This window comes from Jaculus jaculus, chromosome 9, assembly GCF_020740685.1.
Source record: "Jaculus jaculus isolate mJacJac1 chromosome 9, mJacJac1.mat.Y.cur, whole genome shotgun sequence".
Classification (NCBI taxonomy): domain Eukaryota; kingdom Metazoa; phylum Chordata; class Mammalia; order Rodentia; family Dipodidae; genus Jaculus; species Jaculus jaculus.
In genome coordinates this window covers 132,785,229-132,811,391 of record NC_059110.1, presented here as the reverse complement: position 1 = coordinate 132,811,391, position 26,163 = coordinate 132,785,229, and the positions used below count along the sequence as shown (strand labels likewise).

The following is a 26,163-nucleotide window of genomic DNA, read 5'->3' as shown; positions in this document are numbered from 1 at the left end:
AAAAAAAGAAAGAAAGAAAAGAAATAGCTGGGCATGGTGGTGCATGCCTTTAATCCCAGCACTGGGTGGTGGGGGGACAGCAAAGTTAGAAGGATCACCGTGAGTTCGAGGCCTGAGACTACACAGTGAATTCTAGGTCAGCTTGGGCTAGAGTGAGACCCTACCTCGAAAAAACAAACAAACAAACTATATATATGACTTATTTATTTGCAAGCCTGGCAATAAGTAAAATATTTTTAAAAGAATGAGTTTGCCAGGTGTGGTGGCACACATCTCTAATCCCAGTGCTCAGAAGGTAGAGGTAGGAGAATCACCGAGAGTTTGAGACCACCCTAAGACTACATAATGAATTCCAAGTCAGCCTGAACTACAGCAAAACCCTATCTTGAAAAGTAAAAAAAAAACAAAAAAACAAAGGAGTTTCTATTAGTCAATTGAAGGATGTACAGTGTGTTTTCTCTAGGCCTGAGTCTGCTTTGACCATCCACTATTTTCTGGAATGCTCGTGAAGAACTGCCCCCTCCCAGATCAGGGATTGGACTTCCATCGGATCAGACTGCCAGGCCGTGGCAAAGGTTCCTCCTCTTCCGTTACCTCCTTTCCCTGGGACCCCCCATCCATAGGCCAGTGAGGGTGCAGTTTGTGAGATATATTTAAGGGGAAAACAATCTCTTAGAACGTTGTGCAAAGACAACAGCGATTCTCCAGTTTTCTTTGGTGTGGGGGAAGTGCTTATCTTTGGGCGTTGGACATGTAGGGGTTTGAATTCAGGCTTCTAGAAACTTCCAGTAAGTTACTTAGACTTACTTAAGTGCTCAGTGCTCTTATTCATCAGATGGGGACAATCTCTACTTTTCAGGCTGTTAGGATTAAATGGTACCATTGAATCAGACACCTTCACCTCACATCTATTCTTTTTTTTTTTTTTTTTTTTCTCCCCCTCAGACGTTAATTCCTGACCCTGTAAAGCTAGGCTGAACAAGTCGGTAAGAAATCTGTTGAACATTCTAAGGCCCAAGTTAATGAGCTAGTAATTTGTATGTCTTTCTCAGAACCCCTTTAACAATACAAGATGCAGACAAGTACCTTAATAGCATCTATTCTTTCCTGGATATTTTTGGAGCCAAAGCTGAACACTTGTACTTGGCGTCTGAATAAATAGGAGAAGCAGAGGAGGCAACCGCTGGGTCAGGTCTTATTAACACAACAGGAAAAATACCACTTCCAGCATCCCGGCGTCCTAGCCACAGACTGGGAGAAATCAACTTCAACAAGGCTCAACCCGAAGTATCCCCAACTCTGGAGCAATTTAGGGGGAAATCTACAGAGTCAAGTCATGATTAACTCTTGTATGATGGTATCAGTTTTTGCCCATCAGATGGGATGCCATTCTAAGCCACTCCCTCCCCTTTAGTAGGGGAATAGTCAGGCTTTTGGGTTTATATTGCTATCCTCCCTCTCAAATTAAGTATCAATAAAATGACTTAGGGCTGGTAAGGTAGCTCAGTCAGTAAAGTGTGTTTGCCTCACAAGCATGAAGACTTGGGTTCAATCCCTAGAAGCCATGTGAAAAAGGCAGGTATGGCTGGGCATGGTGGCGCACCCCTTTAATCCCAGCACTCGGGAGGCCGAGGCAGGAGGATCACTGTGAGTTTGAGGCCAGCCTGAGACTACATAGTGAATTCCAGGTCAGCCTGGGCTAGAGCGAGACCCTACCTCGAAAAACCAAAAAAAAAAAACCAAACACCAAGAAACAAAAAACGAACAACAACAAGAAGCCAGTGTGGCCACATGTGTGGGGAGGTAGAGACAGTCTAGCTCAGCTGCTGAGTTCCAGGCATTAGGAGCCCGTCTCTGCTAGGCACAGTAGCGCATGCCTTCAAGTATAGCAGTTGGGAGGCCGAGATAGGAGGTTCACTGAGTCTGAAGCCAGCCGGGGACTACAGAGTGAGTCCTAGGTCCCTGGGCTGTAGTGAGACCCTGCATCAAAAAAGAGACTCTGTCTTTAAAAAATTAAAAATAATTAAAAAAAGGGAAACAGTGACAAGAGAAGTTGTTGTCTTCTGATCTCCATAGGCACTTACACACACACTCACTCACTCTCTCTCTCTCTCTCTCATTTAAAGTGACTAGTTTAAAGACTTGAGTACAATAACCAAAGCTGGCTTAGGCAACCCTCCCTTACTTGGAATGGATAACAGACTCTAAACAAACCATTCCCTGGTCTTTGAGCAGACAGACTAACTCCCTACCTCAGCCTCCTGAGTGCTGGGCTTAAATGCACAGCTACTACACCTAATTTTAAAAAGTATATTTTAATTTATTTGCAAGCTGAGATAGAGAGATAGAGATAGAGATAGAGAGAGAGAGAGAGAGAGGGAGGGAGGAAGAGAAGGAGGCACACTAGGGACTCTTGCCATTGCACTTGTTCATTTGGGCCACTTTGTGCATCTGGTTTTACGAGGTACTGGGGAATCGAACCCAGGCTACCAGGCTTTACAAGCAAGCACTTTTAATGGCTGAACCATCTCTTCAGCCCCTTACTTCTTTAGATGGAGTCTCACTCTAGCCCGGCCTGGCCTTTAACTCATGGTCATCCTCTCACCTCAGCCTTCTGAGAGCTATGATCTGAGGCACGGCTTCTTCTCCTCATTTGTGAGCTTCTGAGACCTTCTCCTGTCTCCACCTCCCTTCTCACTATAGGCACACGGGGATTATGGAAGCCTGCCACAGCGTCCAAGGTTTATGTGGGGTCTGAGGACGCGCAGCCTTGTCCTTTCTCCACTGGGCCATCTCCCCATGCCCCGGAGCTCTTTCACTGACACAACCGCTCGGTACCATTATAGGCAACCCATTCCAGCCAGATATTTTGAGCGCCTGGTTTTGATTTGGCATTTAGAAATTTATCTGCCTAGATTTTGTTTGATTTACTTGGTCTGGTATTTCACTACCAAATCCAATTGGTAAGATTTCCAACTGCTGTTTTGGACATTAGGCTTAGGAGTGCGGGAGCCTCATTCATGCAAATTATGGAGCAGATTAAATTGTCTTGTTTTTCCTTTGAAAATCAGAAAACAAAACCCCTTTATGTACTACTATTTCTTCAGCATCCCCAATAAGAGCCAGCTTTGTCAAAATGTCATAGCAGTGCCACATAATTAAGACAGAACATCAACAGTGGTTCAAACCTGGCCCCAGGGGTGGGGAAGCTCAGTGGTAGCACGCCTGCCTCACGTGTGCAGGATCCTAAATTCAATCCATGGCATGCAAAAAATAAATAAATAGGCCAGGCATGGTGGCACATACCTTCAATCCCAGCACTTGGGGTGGGGAGGATCGCTACGAGTTCGAGGCCAGCCTGAGACCCCATGTCAGCCTGGGCTAGAGTGAGACCCTACTTCAAAACAAACAAACAATCAAAACCCAGGGCTGGAGAAATGGCTTAGTGGTTAGGCTTGCCTACAAAGGTAAAGGACCTTGGTTCAATTCCCCAGTACCCACGTAAGCGCACGTGTCTGGAGTGCATGTGCAGTGGCTGAAGGCCCTGGCATGCCCATTCTCTCTATCTACCTCTATCCCTTCCTCAAATAAATAAATAAAAATAAAATAAAACAAATAAATAAACTCGGGCTGACTTTGGGCATGGCGGCTTAAACTCAGAATTCCAGGACTTAAGAGGCGGAGGTTGGGAGGCCTGTGTGAGGCCAGCCTGGGCTACGCAGTAAGACCCCATCTCAAAGTCAGACACCAGCACCCCAGTAGCGGACATGGCCCTTGAACGAGTTTGGAGTCCCAGCTTCTGAAGGTGAGGTCTGAAGGTGAGTGCCCGTCTGCTCCTTGGGAAGCAAACTGCCAATTATTCTTCTAAAAATAATGCAGTCAGAGGGGCTGAAGGCTGGACTTCTGCTTAATGCCCTTTCGTTTCCAAATCTTTCCACTCAGTAACAAAATACTTTTATTGACAGGGTGAATGATACAAAAGTGGGAGGCGGGGGTGGGGGTGGGGGTGGGCAGAGGTGATGGATGTGGAGGGAACCAAACCTTTTAGCACCCAGAAGCTTGTTCTCACCATCCCCATGAGAGCAGTCTCTCTAAGAAGGTCACAAATGGAGTCACCTAGCATGACGGCTGGTGACTTTTGCTTTGGAAGCCCCATGCCACCCAAAGAATAAAGGTCACAGTCCTTGGTTAGGCGTTCTGGGCCTCCCCTTTCTGCTGCATTCAAGCCGCCACTCATGGGACCTGCCCTCCTTGTCGGCATTGGCTACACTGCCTGGTCTTATTTGCCCCCCCAGATCAGCCTGAGTCTGGGGGCAGTCTGGCTGTTTCTCTAGAAGCATTTAAACCAACAGATCCACTGACTTACCTACTCTGCCTTGAGACTGAACATCCAAATGATATTTAGGCTGCTTCTTGTTATTGCAAAAGAAGACCTTCAGTGTTCACCGAATGGAGACTCATAAAGATAGCTGCTCGCTGCTGGAATTCTAGGACTTGGGAAACGGAGGCAGGAGGATTATGAATTTGAGGCCAGTCTGGGGCACACAGTGAGTTCCAGGCACTTCTGGGATACAGCATGGGACCTCTTCCTCCTCAACAATAACAACAAAAAGCAAGCAAATGAAACAAAAGAAAAAAACACACTCCAGGGCCATTTCACACACGTTTTAAGCTACGATGACATGCTAGTGAGTTGGTGATGTGTGCCCAGTACACACCGAGCTTCATAAAATACTGCGATCTATGCAGACTGCTCTGGGATAAACAGCACAGACCTCCACTTTAACAAGAGCTGCATTTGGGATAAGAAGGTCATGGGACATTGCCTCCCCCCCCCCCCAGGACTGAACTCAGGGCTTCCTGCATGTTAAGCATATGGTGTGGCCCTGAGCCCCTGGCACGTGCTGTTTACTTTTGTATTGCTGGGGGTGGACCTCGGGGCCTGGCAGGTGCTGTGTAAACACAACAGAATCGCACCACAACGCTTTCCCCTCTTGGTTTTGCTCTCTCGTTTTTCATGTGTGTGTAATGCAGTGTGTGTGTGTGTGTGTGTGTGTATCTATGTGGTGTGCTGCATGATGTATGCACGTGTACGTGCCCGTGTGATGCCACAGGCACTCACCTATGGTGGTGGTGGGCCCACTGGAGGTGGCCGGAAGGGGAACATTGGGGTGTCCATCAATTTTCTGCCCACTTTTTTTTTTTTTTTGGTTTTTCGAGGTACGGTCTCACTCTGGCTCAGGCTGACCTGGAGTTCACTATGGAGTCTCAGAGTGGCCTTGACCTAACAGCAATCCTCCTACCTCTGCCTCCCAGTGCTGGGATTAAAGGCGTGCGCCACCACGCCTGACTTTTCTGCCCATTCTTACTTGATCTAGAGCTTACTGATCCCAGAACGTGGCCCCCCACCTCCCCCATCACCAGCCTTGGTGATTTTCCTGGTCTCTCTGCTCCCTTACAGGACTAGGGTTACGGATGAACGGGGCTCCACCCCGCTGTGTCTGTGGGTCCTGGGGAATGCACACAGTCTCTAGGCCTCACACCCTAATGCGTGCACAGCAATGAAGCGCTCCTAGCTGCTGCCCCCTCCCTCCAGCCCTCCCCCCTTGGTTCCTAATAGAACAGGCCTCGCTCAGACTCGCTGCACAGGAAAGGCCCTGGGCCCTGGGAGGCAGCAGCCGCTGCGGAGTCCACCCTGGCATGCTTGCAGGCTTCCTACTCCTTGGCTTCAAGAATTACGCTGGGGGGCTGGAGAGATGGCTTAGCGGTTAAGCGCTTGCCTGTGAAGCCTAAGGACCCCGGTTCGAGGCTCGGTTCCCCAGGTCCCACGTTAGCTAGATGCACAAGGGGGAGCACGCGTCTGGAGTTCGTTTGCAGAGGCTGGAAGCCCTGGCAGGCCCATTCTCTCTCTCTCTCTCTCTATCTGTCTTTCTCTCTGTGGCTGTCGCTCTCAAAATAAATAAATAAATAAAAATTTAAAAAAAAAAAAAAAGAATTACGCTGGGGACCACTGTGGTGGTGAAGACGTCCCCCCACATCAAGGGTGCAGTGGCTCCTCTTACTGTCTGGGAGGCCCCCAGATCCCTATACGTTGGCACCATCACAAAACAGCTGTGACCCTCTCAGAAAGAAACATGGCCTGAGGGGGAGGGAAAGGACAACAGCAGCGACACCCCCAAGCTGCGCTTAACCACGCACCCCAGCACAAGGCAGCTGTGTTAAATCTGGTCATTTGGAGACAACTGACAAATCTTTAGCACCCTCACTTGCCAAGATGAGGACCCAAAGGAAAATATTTTTAATTTGAGAGAGCCAAGTGGTTTGGAGGAGGCACTTTTGTGTTGAAGGCTAAGGCCAACCCTATTTTCTCATCTGGTGCCTCTGCTCCGTTTCTGGGGGCCAGCTGTCCTTAGCAAACAGAATTTCATCTCTTACCCCTGACAGTTATTGGAAAACTTAGATGTATCTGTCTTTGTCCTCTTCTCTCGGCCTTAAGAGAAAATTCAATGGACGTTTGGGTTCGTGTGGCCGATGAGCCGCTGTCCAGGGTTCCTTGGCCAGGAAGACTAAAATCCAGGGATCTGGAGGCTGAGTTTTAAGTTACCCTGGTGGCACACGCCTTTAATCCCAGTGCTCGGGAGGCAGAGGCTGAAGGATTGCTGTGAGTTCGAGACCACCCTGAGGCTACATAGTGACTTCTGACCCAGCCTGGGCTAGAGTGAGACCCTGCCTCAAGAAACCAAAGAAAAACAAAACCTAAACCATACATTTCCCCCAGGAAAATGACAACACTCTATCCTTGTAAGACAATGACTCCCTTACGTCCTCCCAAATGATAGGGAAAGTCAAGTTCAGAAGGCAGCAGAATGCAAGACCTTTGAGATATGACACTGTCTTATCTTTATACCCTCAGTGCTGTGGCACAGAGCCTGGCACCTAGCCAAGGAAATACATTAGAAGGGCACATGGTGGCACATTGCAGTACTGAGGAGGTAGAGGCCGGGCTGGGCTTCCTGAGACCCTGCTTCAGAAACAACAAACCCAAAACAAAAGAACCGATGAGAAGGAATTAATTATGGTCTTGCTACTCACGGATTTTTAAAAAATTAAATTTACTTATTTATTTCAGAGGAGGAAGAGAGAGAAAGAGGCAGATACAGAGTGAGAATGGGCACACCAGGGCCTCCAGCCACTGCAAACTGACTCCAGACGCGTATGCCCCCTTGTGCATCTGGCTTACGTGGGTCCTGGGGAATTGAACCTGGGTCCTTAGGCTTCGCACTCTAGTGCCTTGACCGCTAAGCCATCTCTCCAGCCCCACAGATTAGTGTTATTTTTTTTAAGTTTTGAATTTCCTGCCCTTGGGCTGGGCAACATCAGAGTGTCTGGATCGCAGCTAAACTGACGCCTGTACTGTGGCGTGTGTTCTGGGTGTTGTAGAACGTTCAGTAACCTTCCTGGCAGCTGCCCACCGAGTGCCATGGCACTGGCTGTGATAAAAACGTCTCCAGACGTGGTGCGATTTTCCTGAGGGGCAAAAGTTTTCCCCAATGGAAAACTGCTGGCGTCGAGAATCCCGTCCTTTGCATTTATGTAAAACAATGAAAAATTTAAAAACAAAACACAAGGGACTGGGGAGATGGCTCAGTGGTTAAAGGTGCTAGCTTGCAAAGCCTGTTGACCTGGGTTCGATTCCCCAGCACCCATAGTCATACCCAAACAGTCAGACCCCAAAAGTGGCACAAGCATCTGGTGTCTGTAGCAGCATACACACACACATGCAAATAAATAAATTTGAAAGTATATATTTTTATTTTTTCATTTTTATTTATTTATTTTGGGGGGGGTCAAGGTAGGGTCTCACTCTGGCCCAGGCTGACCTGGAATCCACTATGTAGTCTCAGGGTGGCCTTGAACTGACAGCGATCCTCCTACCTCTGCCTCCCGAATGTTGGGATTAAAGGCGTGCGCCACCACGCCTGGCTATTTATTTATTTGAGAGCTACAGACAGAGAGAGAAAGGGAGAGAGAGAGAGAGAGAGAGAGAGAGAGAGCGCATACTAGGGTCTCCAGCCACTGTAAACAAACTCCAGATACATGCACCACCTTGTGCATCTGGTTTATGTAGGTACTGGGGAATTGAGCCTCAAAACAGGGTCTTTAGACTTCATAGGCAAGTGCTTAACTGCTAAGCCATCTCTCCAGCCCTAAAAAAGTTTTTTTTTTGTAAAGGTGGCACACACCTTTAATCCCAGCACTGGGGAGGCAGAGGTAGGAGGATTGCTGTGAGTTTGAGACCACCCTAAAAAAAAAGTTTTTTAAAAACCCAAAACACATACATACACTGACACATAGACTCCTTCTAAATTTTCTCCACTAGGGAATTACATTTCTTTTTTGTGGTTTTCCTAGATAGGGTCTCACTCTAGCCCAGGCTGACCTGGAACTAACTCTGTAGTCTGAGGCTAGCCTCGAACCCACAGCGATCCTCCTACCTCTCTGCCTTCTGAGTGAGTGCTGGGGTTCAAGGCGTGTGCCACCACGCATATTTCTTTTTCCTCCATGTCTGATAATTTAGAAGCTGGACATTCCTACACATGGCCAGCTTGTGTCCCCAGGGAGGAGCTGCAGGGGGCAGCATTGAGACCAACAAAGGTGCCATCATTCTCTGGGCACACCTGCCTTGTCACCGGAGCCAAGCCCAGGAACCACAGCACTGAATGAGAAGGCAAGTGTACCAGACTTAACATAAGCCAGCACTACTGCTTCTCTGAGCTCGACTTTGGAGACCATCCAGGGTGGACTAGTCCTGCAGGCTGGGCACTGAGATTTATTTTAATCATCCTAAAACTGCCTGCTCAGCTTTATAGCACCCATCTTTTAGCCTGTGCCCTCTGCAGGGGTGCAGTGACTTACTGCCTGGAGGGCCTCCCTCTTCGGCTGGGATTGTCACCTTGAAATCTTGGCAGAGCATCAGAGTCAGAATGGAAATCTTGGCAGAAGCAAGAAGCCATGTGTCAACCTCATAGCGAGGGCAACCTGCTCCAAGCTTGGCTTCATCTCCTCCCCGGCTTCGGTGCCACTGATGGATGGCCAGCTCCACGGGGAGCCAGGCTTTGGTGTCTGCGTTGCTGAATGGATTTTTCCCTGTCTAAAAATATCACACTGGGGCTGGAGAGATGGCTTAGTGGTTAAGGTGCTTGCCTGCGCAACCAAAGGACCTAGGGTCGATTCCCTGGGACCCACGTGAGCCAGATGCACGTGGTGGCATATGCGTCTGGAGTTGGTTTGCAGCAGCTGGAGGCCCTGGTGCTAACTGCCTCGTCTTCTCTCTTAAGTAAATAAAAATTTAAAAAGTATTTAAAAAATATCACACTGGGGGTCGAGGAGATGGCTCTGTACCCGAGTTCAAACCCCAGCACTCAGGTAGGAAGCCAAGCATGGCTGTTCATGCTTGTAACCCCATGGGGTGTAGAGATAGGAGGACTGCGGGACGCCCTGCTCAACCAGCCTAACTTGGGGAGCTTTGGGTTCAGTGTGAGACGGTAGAGAAAGTCTTCTTCTGGCTTCTGAGGCACACACATAAAGTGTGCATATCTACACTTACATGTGCATTACACACACACATACACACATACACACTCCCCACATATTCCCCCCCAAAAGAAAAACTACTATTTTTTTTAAACAATCAAGCACTGACTATAGGATCCTCTGATTGAGGCTAAGAGGCTCTTAGGAGCAGCCACTGGGGCCCTTGATTAGGATAGGAAATAGAGGTACTGTTAAAATAAAACTACAAAGAGCCCCGGGCTGGCCTATCAGCTGAGGCTGAGTCCCCAAGATTATCTTCTTGAATCCTGGTTAGTTGTGGTGTGAAGGCTGCCAAGAAGAGACCAGCTATTGGAAAATTGCCATATCTGGTCACCTTAATGAGGGACAGTCTTGGCCGTATGGCCTAGATGTTTCCAGGGAGTGACAGTAGCCTCGCTGGGCGGAGAGGCCTACACCCCAGACGACCCTAGTCTGGATTCATCACCATCAGAACAATCTCACAACAGGGCAGCTGGCGAGATGGATCAATGGATCAAGTGCTCACAGCTCAAGGGGGAGTAACCACGTTCGATCTCCAGCCCTGCGTAACAACCTGCAGCTTCTGTGATCCCGGCTGCCACTGGCCGGTGAGACAGGAGGCTGAGACTGGAGCATTTCCTCGTCCTACAGCCAGACTTGCAAAGCACAACAGCAGAGCAGGAATCCCGAGGGAGAAACCCCAGCTCGCCGAGGTGGACACGCGATGAGGGACCCAGAAGTTGCCCAGCTGAGAGCTGGCTCAGTGTTCGGGTGTCCTTCCTGCACGATCACGAGGGGCTGCAGGCTCCCAGGCCCACTAGAGTTCAAAAGCACAGACCTCACGGTGTGGCTATGCATGCCTGTGACCCAACCCCAGAGGGGAGCAGAGACCAGAGCTTCGATGGAGCCTTGCAAATTCTGGAAACAGTGAAGAGAGATCCTCAAGCTCAAAGCTAGGCCAGGTGGGGTGTCCAACGTTTTACGCTGGGCCACTGCAGGTGAGTGATCCCCACCACCCAGCTGCAGGCAAGCGTATGGGGCACTGCAATGACACATACATGTGTTTATATCACACGCACCACACTACACACACACACACACACACACACACAGAGCAAAAAAAGTTGTTCTCTGATTTTGATGTGTGACACAGGCGCACTCACAAGTATACACTTAGATACACAAATGAAAAAGTCTTCCAGCAGCCCGCAAGCACTCGCCCCCCCGCCCCCCCGCACAGAAAGCAAGTTCTGGGCTGGAGAGATGGCTTAGAGGTTAAGCGCTTGCCTGTGAAGCCTAAGGACCCCGGTTCGAGGCTCGGTTCCCCAGGTCCCACGTTAGCCAGATGCACAAGGGGGCGCACGCGTCTGGAGTTCGTTTGCAGTGGTTGGAGGCCCTGGCGCGCCCATTCTCTCTCTCTCTGCCTGTTTCTCTCTCTGTCACTCTCGAATAAATAAATAAAAATGAACAAAAAAATTTAAACAAAAAGTGAGGTCCTATGTACGATGCTGACAGAGCGCACATGCAAGGGTGGGTGGGAAGGCAGCCACGAGGTAAGTCTCAGGTTAACAACGAAAAACAACTCCGGTTCACAACCACTAGCTGCATGGCCACAAGTTCATTCTCTCTGACATTCGTTCTGAAGCTGTCACGGCTGGATGAAAACACAAAGCCTGTGGCCCTCGCTGGCTCCTGCAACAACTGTGGGCCAAGCACCGGCCGAGTGAGGGTGCAGATGTAGCAGGTGAAGTGTGACAACAGAGGCAAGTGACATGGGCCCGAGAGTGGGTTTGGAGGGGCCGTGTGCTCAGGACGGCCCACTAAAGGGAAGTCAGGTCTGAGCTGTGCAGAGAAATGGAAGGTGTTAACTGTTTACTGTGCGCTGGATAGAACCGTACTTGGAAATGATTTTGCATCTCAACCGGTTGCCATTCTTTTTTCTGAAGGAATATTTTATTATTTTATTCATTTGCAAGCAGGGAGGGAGGAGAGAGACAACAGGTACACCAGGGCCTCCTGCCCCTGCAAACAAACTCCAAGTGCATTTGCCACTTTGTGCATCTGGCTTTACATGGATGCTGGGGAATTGAACCCCGTCATGCTCTGCAAGCAAGTACCTCTGACCTCTGAGCCCTCTGTCCAGCACCTCCACCCTTTTTGAGGTTGGGTCTCGCTCTAGCCCAGGCCGACCTAGAATTCACTCTGTAGTCTCAGGCTGACCTTGAACTCATAGTGACCCTCTACCTCTGCTTCTCGAAGACACCTTCCCATCTTCCCACGAGCTCTCCAGCCAGGGCTGCATCGACTCATCGGCATCCCGCTGCTCTCTAGTCTCGCTGCTCCGGGGCCTTCCCCATTATACTTTGTGCTCTTTCCCTGCCGTGCGCTCCCAGGATTCTAAACGGCCTCTCAGCTGTGTCCCCAGCCCAGGTCTTGACTACGCTTCAGATCCGTGGCTCTGTTTTAGATGTCTCATGAGCATCGTGAAATTCACCCCTCTTCCTCTGAAGCCCGTTTTTCTTTTCGTCTTCCCACTTCAGCCGAAGGCGCCTCTATCTGACTGTTGCCTGTGGCGGGATCTGCGGGGTCTTGTGGAGTTCTCCTCTCTCAGCTGCACGTGTAGCCCATGGCTGATCCCTGTCAAATTTGTCTTCAAGTCGTACCTCCAAACCTCCCGCTTCCTGTCTGCTGTCGGCGCCTCAGTTTCAAGCCACCACATAACCTAAGTAAGCAAAGATGTGACGAACTACAGCCATCTCGTGGTCCTCTGACTTCCACTTTGTTTTTTCTCTAGTGCAGTCTTCACCCAGAACAATCTTTGAAAAGCATAAATTAGACCACATGATGCCCAGGCTTCAATTGCTTCAAAGATATTCTACTGTACCTGAATAAACCCCAAAGTTCCTTTTTTTAAAAAAAAAATTATTTATTTGACAGAGAGAGAGAGAGAGAGAGAGAGAGAGAGGGAGACAGAGAATGGACACGCCAGGGCCTTTAGCCATTGCAAATAAACTCCAGATGCATGTGCCACCTCATGCATATGGCTTACATGGGTACTGGGGATTTGAACCTGGGTCCTTAGGCTTAACAGGCAAGTGCCTTAACCACTAAGCTACCTCGTCAGCACCCCCAAATTGTCTTAACATAGACTTTCCCTCCTTTCTAACCTTCATTGTATCACTTTTCCTCCTGCTTGTGCAGTCACCACCATTTTGGTCTTCTTTAAATACGTCACTGTGGGGTGCAGTGCCCACACATTGGATGTTATCCCCCAGCACCTTTCACCATTGTCACTTCTTCCAGATCATTCTCATAGAAAGCTTCCCATACACATTTTTGTTTGTTTATTTGAGGTAGGGTCTCACTCTGTTCCAGGCTGACCTGGAATTCACTATGGAGCCTCAGGGTGGCCTCGAACTCACAACGATCCTCCTACCTCTGCCTTCTGAATGCTGGGATTAAAGGCGTGCGCCAACACGCTCGGCTCCCATACTCTTAAATTCATTTTCCTATCATAGTCTCTCCTATATTTTCTGCTTACATTTGTGACTTTCTTTTTAAATTTATTTAGTTGCAAGCAGAGAGAGAGATAGATAGAAAAGAGAGAGAGAAAATGGATGGCCTAGGGCCTACAGCTGCTGCAAACAGAGTCTAGATGCATCACCACCTGCCTTTATGTGGGAACTGGGGAATCGAACTCAGGTCATTAGGCTTTGCAGGCAAATGTCTTAACTGATGAGCCATCTCTCCAGCCTCTGTACTTGTGACATTTATTTATTTAGAGAGAAAGGGGCAGATAGAGAAAGAGAGAGAGAAGGGGCACACCAGGGCCTCTAGCCATTGCAAACCAACTCCAGACACAAGTGCCACCTTGTGCATCTGGCTTTACGTGGGTACTGGGGAATCAAAACCAGGCCCTTTGGCTTTGCCAGCAAGCACCTTTAATTGCTAAGCCACCTCTCCATCCCGTGACTTTTCACTCCATGTGTTCATGAGCTTATTTCTTTTCTTTATTCTTTTGCTTGTGTATGTGTGCAGCGCATGTGTGTGCACATGCGTGTGCTCATGCATTTGCCTTGTGTGTGGGTGCATAGAGTGGCCACAGGAGAATGTCGGGGGTCCTCCACTATAATTCAACCATGTTTCCTTCAGATGGAGTCTTTGAATTTAGAGCTCCTTCCTTCCTTCCTTCCCTCTATCTCTCCTTCCTTCTCCCCTCCCTTCCTCTCTCTCTTCCATTTTTAAAATTTTTATTTAGAGAGAGAAAGAGAAACAGAGAGAGAGAGAGAGAGAATTGGCACGACAGGGCCTCAGCCACTGCAATCGAATTACAGATGTTTGTGCCACCTAGTGGGCATGTGCAACCTGGCGCTTACCTCACCTCTGTGCATCTGGCTTACATGGACTCTGGAGAGTCAGACATGGCTTTGCAGGCAGGTGCCCTAACTGCTAATCCATCTTTTCAGCCATCTGTATTTTTTTTTGTCAAATGACTGACCAGCGATTCACCAGTCTCTGCTCCCTACAAGGCTGGGGTTACAGGGGTGCATGGCCAGTCCCAGCAGTTTACACAGACGTTGGGACATCAAACTCAGTGCCAATCAGCACCTCTGAGGCCTCATCTTGCATGACAAATGCTCTTAGCTGCTGAGCTCCCTCCTTAGCCCTCCTTCTTTTCTTTTTGAGACAGGCTCTCATGTAGCCCATGCTGGTCTCGAACTCACTATGCAGCTGAGGATGACTTTGAACTTCGGACTCTCCTGTCTCTACTTCACAAGTGCTGGGATTACTGTGCATGTCCACCCCCAGCTTACGGGATCCTTTATGATTTGACTCCCCTGCTAGAGAAGTGTCATGGGAAGGGGACTCTGAGACTCTCCTTGGTTCACTGCCACATGTCTCCCTTAACCTTGCATGTGATACACAGTGGATGCTCCTGGGTCAAGTTGCATCCAGGAAAGAATGCTCTGTGACCCAGAGAGAGATGCGAGTGTGCCCCGTGTCTGTGAAGGACAAGAGGCTTTCAAGTACTGATTCTTGGGAGCACAAAGCCCAGGGAAGTGAGTCAGGCGCCCGCTGACCTTCAATGAGACATGTTGACTCCTTCTTGAATGTTCCCTATTTGTCCCAAGACTTTCCACTACCTGGGGAAGGCGAGACCAGGCAAGACCTCACCAAGGCACTCTGGGAGGAAGAGCTGAAATTAGTCCAGGGTCTGCCGACAATACCTTCCTGGAAAGAGCAGAGGTGTCGGAGAGGCAACAGGACCCCTTGAGCCAAGAGCCACAGAAATGATGTGACAACAGCCTTGCTCAGTGCTTGTACTTTGTCAGAACCCCAAGGATGTGACATCCGGGCTTGGGAGGAAAGCACGCAGGTAGCTTTGCAGAGGGGGACAAGGGGAAGGAAAAACGGGGTCCTCTTTTATCCTCTTGTCCACAGGTCCACGGTCACGCGGGGAGCATTTCACTTCCTCCCTCCCTTCATGTGTGCGTGTGTGTGTTCGTGTGTGGGCGTGTGCATGCCACAGCACACGTGTGGAGGTCAGGGGACAGCCAGAAGCGTCGCTCCTCACTTCCCGCCCTGTCGTACGCGGGGCGTCTCATTATTCAGCACCCTCTTTGCCTAGTTGGCCCACGAGCTTCCAGGGGATCCATGTGCCTCTGTCCCCCGTCTTTCTGTAGGCACAGCGGGGTTGCAGACTACTGAGCTACTCCTATGTCGGGCTTTATGTGGGTTTTGGGAATCCAAACCCAGGCACCCCAGCTTGTGCAGCAAGTGCATTACCCAGTGAACCCCCAGACCTTGTGTTGCGCTCTTTTCAAGGCAGGGTCTCACTAAGCAGTCCAGGCTGGCCTCGAACTCGTGGTGATCCTGCTGCCTCAGTCTCCCGAGTGCTATGATTACAGGTGTGTGCCATCACATCTGGCTCTTCAACTTTTCTTTCTTTTTCTTTTTGGTTTTTCGAGGTAGGGTCTCACTCTAGCCCAGGCTGACCTGGAATTCACTATGGAGTCTCAGGATGGCCTCAATCTCATGGTGATCCTCCTACCTCTGCCTCTCGAGTGCTGGATGAAAGGTGTGCACCACCACGCCCGGCTCTTAACTTTGCTTTTCTTAAAATGCACAAGTGTGGTTGGCTGCGGAGTATAATATAAGTCGATGGCAACGTGTTCAGCCTTTGGGTTCACGTGTGAATCAGACAGCTGCTCCCCAGACTTCAGGGAACAGCAGCTGGTGAGCCTCAATTAAGCAGCTACACCACGTAAGAGGTTTTTTTTTTTTTTTTTTTTTTTTAGTTAGGCTCTCACTGTAGCCCAGGATGACTTTAAACTCACAATGATCCTCCTGGCTCCAGTTAAGACTTCTAAACATTTTACTTTAAAAATTTATCTACGAGAGAGAGCACATGGGTACGCCAGGGCCTCCAGCCATTGCAAACAAACTCCAGACACATGTGCCACCTTGTACATCTGCCTTACGTGGGTCCTGGGGAATCGAATCTGAGTCCTTTGGCTTTGCCGGCAAGCACCTCCAGCCCCAGGTAAGACTTTTTTTGGGGGGTGGGGTTTCATGGTAGGGTCTCACTCTAGCTTAGGCTGACCTGGAATTCACTATGTAATCTCAAGGTGGCCTCGAACTCACAGCGGCGATCTCCTACCTCTGCCTCCTAAATGCTGGGATTAAAGGTGTGTGCCACCACGCCCGGCCTAGGTAAGACTTCTAAAGTCAAAAATATATCCAGAATATGGAGGAGAAAAAACAAATTCGCACCACAGCACAGTCCATGTTGTGTGTGACCCAGTGAGATTCACTTTTAACGGGGTTCTCTCTGATATCTTCAATCAGCTTTAATGAGTCTGGGAGGAAAGCTGTGTTAAAGGTCAAGGACGCGCCTGCCCCCCCCCCCCCCAGTCCAAACACACTGTGATTGGCTGCATGGGGCTAAACCACAAAAACAGCTCCGCAATTTGTTGTCATTGCAGGGCTGGGACATTACTTACAAGCCGGTCACTCAAGCTCCATGAGCAGCCATTAAGAAAATACTAAGGAGCTAGAGACGATGGCATGGCCCTAGCAACCAGAAAGGGAGAAGCAGGGCGGGCAGTGGCTCGTGGCAGGGGGCGAAGCAGAGGGAGGGGGGTTCTCGTTAACGGGGCCTCATCTGGGGAGAAGAAAGAGGCCTTCGTCCAGGTTCTTGCTATTTTAGGGGAATGGTTTCTGGGCCAACTATCAAAGTTGGGAGGATTGATTGAGGATTTTCTTTATGTTAAACCCCCAGAGATAGGAATAAAATAGAGTCCCTGTTCTCACAGAGACAGAAAGGCCAACGCATCGGACCCTTGGCCCTGTGAATACTGATGTCGCACCGGGTGGTGGCAGTGGGCGGATAGGAAAACTGAATGGAGACCAGGCGTCAGCCAGGTTTACCGACGGGCCTTGAGCAGCGAAGACTGAATGTGGAGCTGTGCATTGAAGGACTCAGCAAGTGGGGCTGGGGAGACGGCTGCATGGGTAAGGCGCTTGTCTGGCAAGCATGAGGACACAGGGTCGATCCCCAGCACCCACGTGAAAACGCTAAGGATGGCAGCTTGTGTCTGTAATCCCAGTATTGGGGAGACAGAGACCTGGGGACCCCTGAAGCCCGCTGGCCAGCCAGTCTAGCCTACCTGGTGAGTTCCAGCCCAATGACAGACCCTGCGTCAAAAAGGAGGTGGATGAAAGTGCTGGGCATGGTGGCGCACGCCTTTAATCCCAGCACTCGGGAGGCAGAGGTAGGAGGATCACTTTGAGTTCAAGGCTAGCCTGAGACTACATAGTGAATTCCAGGTCAGCCTGGGCTAGAGCCAGACCCTACCTCAAAACCAAAAAACAAATGAAACAAATGAAAATAATTAAAACCACACACACACGGTGTTCCTGTGGATAACACCTGAGGTTGTCCTCTGGCCTTCAAACACATGTTCCCACACACATGAACATGCACACTCATACATGTATACCACATATACATGCACATATGCAAGCACAAGAAAAAGAAAAGAAAGAACCCAGCAAGATGTGAGACCAAAGTAAACGACCACAAAGACAAGCAGAAGGCTCCCAGGACGGGAAGCTGGGGCCGACGCGAGTCTCCTCCACACGGTGGCCCTCAATCGCTTACCTCAGACTCTTTGTAGTAGCGCTCCGGAATTTCATCACAGGCAATGTCAATAAAGCAGACTTCTCTCTCCAGGTCTTTGGCTTCATTGTCAAAAATCTGAAAGTGCAGAGCAACATATCAAAGGTTAGTGATGTCAGAGGAAATCCCCCAAGGGGAGGCTGAAGAGATGGCTCGCCAGCAAAAGCTCTTGCTTGCAAAGACTGCCAGCCTGGGTTCGATTCCCCAGTGCCCACATAAAGCCAGACACACAGTGGTACGCGCATGTGGAGTCCATTGCAGCGACAAGAGGTCCTGGTGCACCCACTCTCCCCCCCTCCCCCCGTGTTTGCCGAAAAAATAAAAATGTTTGAAAAAGAAATTCTCCAAGGAGCCTATGGGTCAGCCATGCCAGAGGCAGAATAATAACACTCCACAGTGGGTCTTCACGACTCCGTGCGTCCCCAGATAGAGCTCTCATCTGCCTCAGAATGTGCGAGAATCAAAATAAGCCTTTATTCGTCCCTTGGGCTGTGGCCCATCAGAGGCAGGTGTAGCATCCTTCATCTCATGGTGAGGGGTGGAGGAAAAGGTGGGCTACTTTTAGACGTTCAAGAGTGAGGAAATAAATCTCTTCTAAAAAACCTCTTCCAAAGCTGAAGACTGCTGAGTTCTGGCTGGGAAGGGTCTGGTTAGAGCGGAGGCACATCCGAGATGGAGAGAAGGAGGCGTGTGCGTTTCCATCCACCTTTCATGTGGATTTAATTTCACAGATAACACGTACTTATTGCAGAAAATAGAGAAGAGCAAAAGGAAGAAAATGAACCTCACACTGCAGTCTCACCGCCCAGTGATAAATGCCTGTCTTTTCTTTCTCTATCTTTTTTCCTTTCTTTTATTCTTTCATTTTTTTTTTTGTTTTTTTGAGGTAAGGTCTCACTCTGGTCCAGGCTGACCTGGAATTAACTCTGTAGTCTCAGGGTGGCCTTGAACTCACGACGATCCTCCTACCTCTGCCTCCCGAGTGCTGGGATTAAAGGAGTGAGCCACCACGCCCAGCTTCTTTTTCTCTTTTATTGTATCTTTCTTTCATTTCTTCCTTCTTTCCTTCCTCCCTCTTTCATTCCTTCTTTTTTTTTTTAAGTGGAAGAGGAAGTCTCTCCCATTCTTTTTTTTTAATTATTTTTTTTATTTTTGTTTATTTATTTGAGAGAGACAGGGAGGGACAGAAAGAGGCAGATAGAGAGAGGGAGAGAGAATGGGCGCAACAGGGCCTCCAGCCACTGCAAACGAACTCCAGATGCGTGCGCCCCCTTGTGTATCTGGCTAACGTGGGTCCTGGGGAATCGAGGCTCGAACCAGGGTCCTTAGGCTTCACAGGCAAGCGATTAACCACTAAGCCATCTCTCCAGCCCCCTTCTTTTTTTTTCTTTTAATGAGGGAGATTGAGAATTTGTGTGCCAGGGTTTCCAGCCACTGCAATCGATCTCCAGATGCGTGAGCCACCTTGTGCCCATGTACAACTTTGAGCGCTTGTGTCACCGTGTGTGCCTGGCTTGCATGGGATCTAGAGCTGAATATAGGTCCTTAGGCTTTGCAGGCAAATGCCTTAACCACTAAGCCATCTCTCCAGCCCTCATTCTTTTTTTTTTTTTTTTTCTTTTGAGACAGGGTCAGCTCATACAGTCCAGGCCGGCTATGTACATCAGGATGACCTTGAATTGGTGCTCCTGCCTCCACTCCTAAGCACTGGGATTACAGTCGTGTGCCACTGCATGTGGTTTATACAGTGCTGAGGATGCAGCCTAGAGCCATGTATATGCTAGGCTACCACTCTACCAGCCGAGCAACTGAGGCACACTCCAGCATCAGATATTTTTTTTTTTTTTCCTGGGGTAGGGTCTTGCTCTAGTCCAGGCTGACCTGGAATTTACTATGTAGTCTCACAGTGATCCTCCTACCTCTGCCTCCCAAAGTGCTGGGATTAAAGGCGTGTGCCACCACACCTGGCTCTACAAAGCACAATTTTGGAGATGGCTTCTTGCCAGTCCATTAAGTTCCATTGGTCTAGAATGCCCATTAATTGCCACAAGGAAGGCACCCGCAATATGTAGATATAATCTGGCAGAATGATCAAGTTCCTCTAGCTTGTCCCCTAGCCCTCCCACCCCCCCTCCCGGTCTAAAGCAATGAGAATGCTTTGGAAGGACAGTAAAGAGGCCAGGCTTGGAAAACCACTCCATCCTAGGCAGAAATATTATCTGTACCCCCCCCACACACACACAGCTGAGCTAGTCCCTGCAAGGAGTCATCAGTTAACACTAATCACATCAGTGGAAGATTTTGGAAGAACGGGACGGTTGATGCCTGAGAACACTGTCTTGGTTCATATTTGTTGCCCATCAATAACATGACTCCCTGTAAGACAGCACCCGCAGGGCTCTTTTCTTGAGTCCAGGTGGGAATTTTAGCCCTCTGCAAAGGTTTCCCAAATCCTATCTTCACCGGCACTTGTCTGCCATTTGCTCTATTAGAGCATGTCTTCTTCTCAGACGTTTGGACTCTGCTTGGATAAATGTCTTCAGGTGGATTGGAGGAGAATGACTAACCTCCAGTCTGCCCCAAGATAACCACACCACATTTTCCTTAAAGGTAGAGAAGGATTGGCCCTTAGACCAGCCAGGATTCCTCCCCTTGCCTCTTCAAGTCAAGGCAGTGGGCAGACAGGCTCAGGGAGCAGCGGAGGGAAGTCGTGGAAGAAAAGACTGGGCCTCAGCTTGTGTGCGCCAGAGTCTGTCTCACGCTCCCTCCAGTGTGAGCCAAGAAACAAGAGGGAACAGCGCTCTGGACGCGAGTGAGCTTCTAGACAGTAAATTACAAGTGAAGCAAAAGAGGCTTTGGCAAAAGAAATGGGATTCAAAGAAAGGAAAATTAGCAGGGGTTAAGGGAGCTATTGACAAGATATGTGACTTTAATTTAGTTAGGACTCTGCGTGCGTGTGCATGTGTTGGGTGTACATGTGTATACATGTTCCTATGTGTGAGCATGTGTTTGGAAGACAGGGGCCAATGCCAGGTATCTTTCTTAATTGATTTCCACCTTAATTAAAAAATAATTATTTATTTGCATACTAGGGTCTCCTGCCACTGCAAAAAAAAAAAAAAAAAGCCCATCTGGATTTATGTGGGTGGCTGGGGAACTGAACCTGGGCTGCCAGGCTTTGTTAAGTGAGAGCCTTTAAGTACTGCTCATCTTCCCAGCCTCTACCATTCTTTTCTGATTTATTTTATTTATTTATCTATTAGAGACAGAGAGAGAGAAAGAAAGAAAGAAAATGATCACACCAGGGCCTCCAGCCACTGCAAACGAACTCCAGATGCATTCGCCCCCTTGTGCATCCGGCTTCTGAGGATCCTGCGGAATCGAGCCTCAAACCGGGGTCCTTAGGCTTCACAGGCAAGCGCTTAACCGCTAAGCCATATCTCCAGCCCCCTGAAATTTTTTTTTTTTTTGCTTGTCCATTTATCACCTTATTGTCTCTTAGCTTTAAACACACCCCTTGGCCTTTGAGGTGCTTGCTGGAAGGGACTGCCCCTTGTATTTTGCCTTTGAGCATGCACTACCCGAGGCTTGCCAGCAGGGGGCGATGAAAGGCTATCGCAGGGAGAAGGGCTCTTGGCTTCTAAGTTTGGATGTTGGAGTGGGTACGCTGAGTAGCGTTGTGCCCTGCTGTGCACCTGAGGGCGGTGACCCAGTGACCTTGCAGCCCTGGCCTGGGCCCAGGAGTCACTTCACTGTGGCCCACATGATGCAAGCACTATGCATTTCAGCCTTGCGTTGGCAGCACGCTCTGACTCCACACACCTGTCCTCCAACCTCCTCTTGTCTAGACCCAGGTGACTTCCTGCTGCCCAGTGACCGTGAGCCTGTTGTGGTTCAGGCAACCCAGTGGGCTTCTCTGCCATCCTGTGGGTGACATCTGTGAACACCCTAGCCATGGAGAAGGGCCCCTTCTGGGTGTGCCCTTTCTTGGGTATTTGCTCATCCTTAGGGTACCTTCCTGAGTGCCCCATCCATCTTGGTATTATCAATGATGAATAACTTCCTACATTCCACCCATCCTGTTCAAATTATTGGGTGTCTTCTGTCTCCTGCTTGGGCCTTGTGGTGGTCTGAATGTAAAAAGTCACTCATAGCCTTATGGGTTTGTGACTAAAAGTTTCGCGCTCATTTCCCCTGCTGGTGGGAGCCTTTGGGAAATGGAACCTTGTTGGGGGGGTGGGTTGCTGGGGCAGCCCTTGGGGTAGCCCAGCTCTGCTTGCTAAATGTGGTGGTTTGATTCAGGTGTTCCCCCATAAACTTAGGTGCTCTGAATGTTAGGTTCCCAGCTGATGGAGATTAGGGAATTAATGCCTCCTGAAGGGAGTGTATCGTTGGGGGCGGGCCTATGGGTGTTATAGCAAGTTTCCCCTTGCCAGTGTATGGCACACTCTCCTGTTGCTGTGGTCTACCTTATGTTGGCCAGGGGGTGATGTCCACCTTCTGCTCATGCCATAGCTTCCCCCTGCCATTGTGGAGCTTCCCCTCGAGCCTGTAAGCCAAAATAAATCTCTTTTCCCCCAGAAGCTGCTCTTGGTTGGTTGGGTGATTTCTACCAGCAACGCGAAACGGACCGCCACACTACACTTGGCTTGTTCTTGCTGCTTCCCTGTGCTGCTGTGTGAAGACGCGACACCCTCCGAATGCTCCTGCTGCGCTTTTCTTGCCACAGTGGCACATCCCATCGAAAATGGAAGCTGGAAACAACCTGCTCCCTTCTGTAAGTGGCTTCTGGTTGGGTGTTTTGTCCCAGCAACGTGAAGGTTAACTGTTACAGGCAGTGACCGGCACACTCGTTGCACGCAAGTGCGGTCGTAGCCTTGGAGGACGACGGAGACGCCGTCCAGTGAGAGGTTATTACCCCGACTTCAGAGCAGAATAAAGCAAGTACTACAAAAGAACAGGTTGCAGATCCAGGGAGAGGAGCCACTGAACAAGAACAACGCTATTTAGATGACATTATCATTCCAGTCACTCAGGGTCATCCAGTCAGTCAGCAGAGAACTCGGATCAGAGGGCGAGGCTCACACTCCATAAGCAGGCTCCCCACCCCTGACAAAAGGCTGCCTACTGACAAGACAAATACTAGCCCAGTGTGCTTTTTCTAGAAAGATGTGCTCAGCACCTGGCTGTCCTCCTTATAAAATGCATGTCCTGGGGATCTGTCACTAAGAAAGCTCCTGAGACTTGGGGTCCTTTGGTGCCTTGGCTGAATGGCTAGAGCATTTTACTTATGTATAACCTTAGTACAGCCTCTGATCTCCTCCACGAATATGATGTTTAACTTGTGCCCAAGCGTGGAACGTCTGCATGACGTCAACTTCTTTACAGTAAACACTTCAGGGCGAGGGTTCCCTACCACCCAAACAATGGCGCCCGAGGTCACGTGAGCATGCCAGCATCTTCAGGCATGAGATGACAGAGTCTAAACTTCCAATGAACAACGTGCCTTCTAGTGATTTGAGATTTTAGGAAGCACTTGTAAGCCTGAATACTGGAAGGCATAAGCTTCAATTTCCAAAGAAGAATCGATGGCAGGACTGCTTAATGACTGATTTTAGTTTCCTTGCATTTTGTGTTTTTTTTAAATCTTTGAAAATTTTTGTTTATTTATTTATTTGACAGAGAAAGAGGGAGAGGGAGAGCATGGGCGCATCAGGGCCTCCAGCCACTGCAAACAAATTCCAGATGCGTGTGCCTCCTTGTGCATCTGGCTAATATGGATCCTGAGGAATCGAACCTGGGTCCTTTGGGTTTGCAGGCTTTGCAGGCAAACGTCTTAGCCGCTAAGCCATCCCTCCAGCCCACCTTTTGGGATTTTTATCTCGCGCGTGCGTGTGTGTGTGTGTGTGTGTGTGAGAAAATGCAGGTGTGTGGGTGTTTTGGTATGCTTGTGGAGTTCAGAGGACAAGCCCAGGAATCTTTCCTCACTTTGCACCTTGTCTGAGGCAAGGTCGCTCGTTTGTCCCTGCAAACACTAGACTAGCTGGCCCATGGAGTGTCTGAGGACTGTCTTGCCCACCTCCCACCTCACGCCCGTTACAGTGTTAGGATGACAGATGCAATCTACCACATCTTCTTTGCTCTGTGGATAGACAGGCTTTGTCTCCTGACATGGGTCTTGGGTTAGGGAGGTAACTGAGGCTCCTCCCACTTCACCTGTAGTGTGCTAGCCTTCAGGTGGGTGTGCATCACGTACATTGTACCAGCATGTTTCCATTGCTACAATGAAATACCCAAAGCAGGCTAGCTTTGCAATGAAAGAGGTTTGTTAAGCTCATAGTTCTGGAGATTCTGGGGCACGGAAAGTCAATGGCATAAGCTGGACCCTGGTGTGGCCTTCATGGTGGATGGCAAGAGTGTACGTGAGAGGGCTGGAGACATGGCTTGCTGTTAAGGAGCTTGCCTGCAAAGCCAAAGGACCTCAGTTCGATTCCCTAGGACCCATGTAAGCCAGATGCACAAGGTGTTGCATGCGTCTGGAGTTCGTTTGTAGTGGCTGGAGGTCCTGGTGTGCCCACTCTCTCTTTGCCTCTTTCCCTCTCTCTGAAAAGGAAAGGAAAGGAAAGGAAAGGAAAGGAAAGGAAAGGAAAGGAAAGGAAAGAGTGACCGTGAGGGGGTGAGATTCTATCAGTAAACAGGAAGCGAGCATGCATTTGAGAGAGAGGAGGGAGAGAAAACATAGTCCTATAATCCCTTCCAGGGTACAGCTCCAATGAACCTGATGATCTCCCTTTAGCCTCATCTCTTAAAGGTTCTACAATCTTTTAACACTAGCTCCACGGGGCTCCGGCCAGGGAAACCACACTGAGACGTAGCAGGCATGCAGGGAAGCATATTTATCTCGTATCTGCTCATGCGTCATCCTCAGTAGGTTTTGGTGTGAACTCTCCTGACCTCCATCCCCATGAGGGAAGGAACACTCAAGAAGACAAATTCCTCGTGTGGACTGAACAGCGCAACAGTGACGCCATTCACATGGCAAAGCTGGAAGACTACCTTCCAGGTCCCAAAATAAAAAGGAAGAAACTTCTCTCTCTCTCTCTCTCTTTTTTTACAGTAAAGCATTATGAACAAGTATCTTAAAAATCTGCACATATTTTGACTTAGTGAATTTATACACTGAGACTTTATGTAAGGACATAATCTTAATGAAGAAAAAGGTTTTTTTTTTTTTTGTTTTTTGTTTTCTCTGTTTTTCAAGGCATGGTCTCACTCTAGCCCAGGCTGACCTGGAATTCACTAGATAGTCTCAGGGTGTCCTCAAAGTCATGGCAATCCTCATACCTCTGCCTCCTGAGTGCTGGGATTAAAGGCATGCGCCACCACGCCTGGCATTTTTTTTTTTTTTTTTTTTTTGAGGTAGAGTCTCATTAAGCCCAGGCTGACCTGGAACTCACTATGTAGTCTTAGGGTGGCCTTGAACTCGTGGCTATCCTCGTACCTCTGCCTCCCGAGTGCTGGGATTAAAGGCCCGGCAAGAAAAGCTTTATGTACAAAGACTTTCACTGAAATATCATTGTAACAGCAAGGGGAGAGAAGACAGAAAAGAGAAGAAGGTTAAGTATTCCATTATGGGAAAATGAGCAAGAAAATCAGGGTAAATCTATTTGTTCAACTACCATGCGTGGTGTGGTCATAATGGAGGGAGAGGCGCCCTCAATAAACATGCGATGAGTCTTCACATTCCAGATTCCCTTTGAGGAGGCTGCTTTCTGGACTTGACATTCTTTCTTGTGTTTTTCTCAATTTTGTAATTTGGTTCTGTTCTACTGGGGAGGACTCTTAAAGATCCCAAACCCGTAGTTCTTGACACTGTCGCTTCTGCAGACCGCTCTCTGTTAGAACTGCTTTCAGGCCTGGGGAGATGGTTCAGTTGAACTGCATGCCTCACAATCACAAGGACCCGGATTTGATCCTCAGGACCTGAGTAAAAATGCTGGGCACACGCACATGCACACATATGCGCACACACAAATACCCCACACATTAAAAAACAAAAGGGGCTGGGCGTGGTGGCGCACACCTTTAATCCCAGCACTCAGGAGGCAGAGGTAAGAGGATCGCCGTGAGTTTGAGGCCATCCTGAGACTCCACAGTGAATTCCAGGTCAGCTTGGGCTAGAGTGAGACCCTACCTTGAAAAACCAAAGCAAAACAAAACAAAACAAAAACCAAAAAGATCCAAACTTAGGGTCTAGGGGTGTAGCCCAGTTGAAGCATGCATGTCGACCATGCATGAGACCCTAAGTTCAATTCCCAGCTCCCTAAGGGGAGAGAGAAAAAAAAAAGAAGAAATAAAACAAGCTTAGATGAGAACTCTTTGTACTTTCACACAATTCTCTGTAAACA

General features: G+C 49.0%; 1 protein-coding gene across 2 annotated transcripts in view; it reads right to left on the bottom strand.

Annotated features, from left to right (window-relative positions):
- The window catches only part of Pitpnc1 (phosphatidylinositol transfer protein cytoplasmic 1), a 334,848-nt gene that overhangs the window by 46,360 nt on the left and 262,325 nt on the right, over positions 1 to 26,163 (bottom strand). For both annotated transcript variants that reach the window (XM_045158271.1, XM_004655123.3), the window contains exon 6: positions 17,738 to 17,833. In XM_045158271.1, coding sequence (XP_045014206.1) covers positions 17,738 to 17,833 — 96 coding nt within the window. The remainder of the gene's footprint in view (positions 1 to 17,737; positions 17,834 to 26,163) is intronic.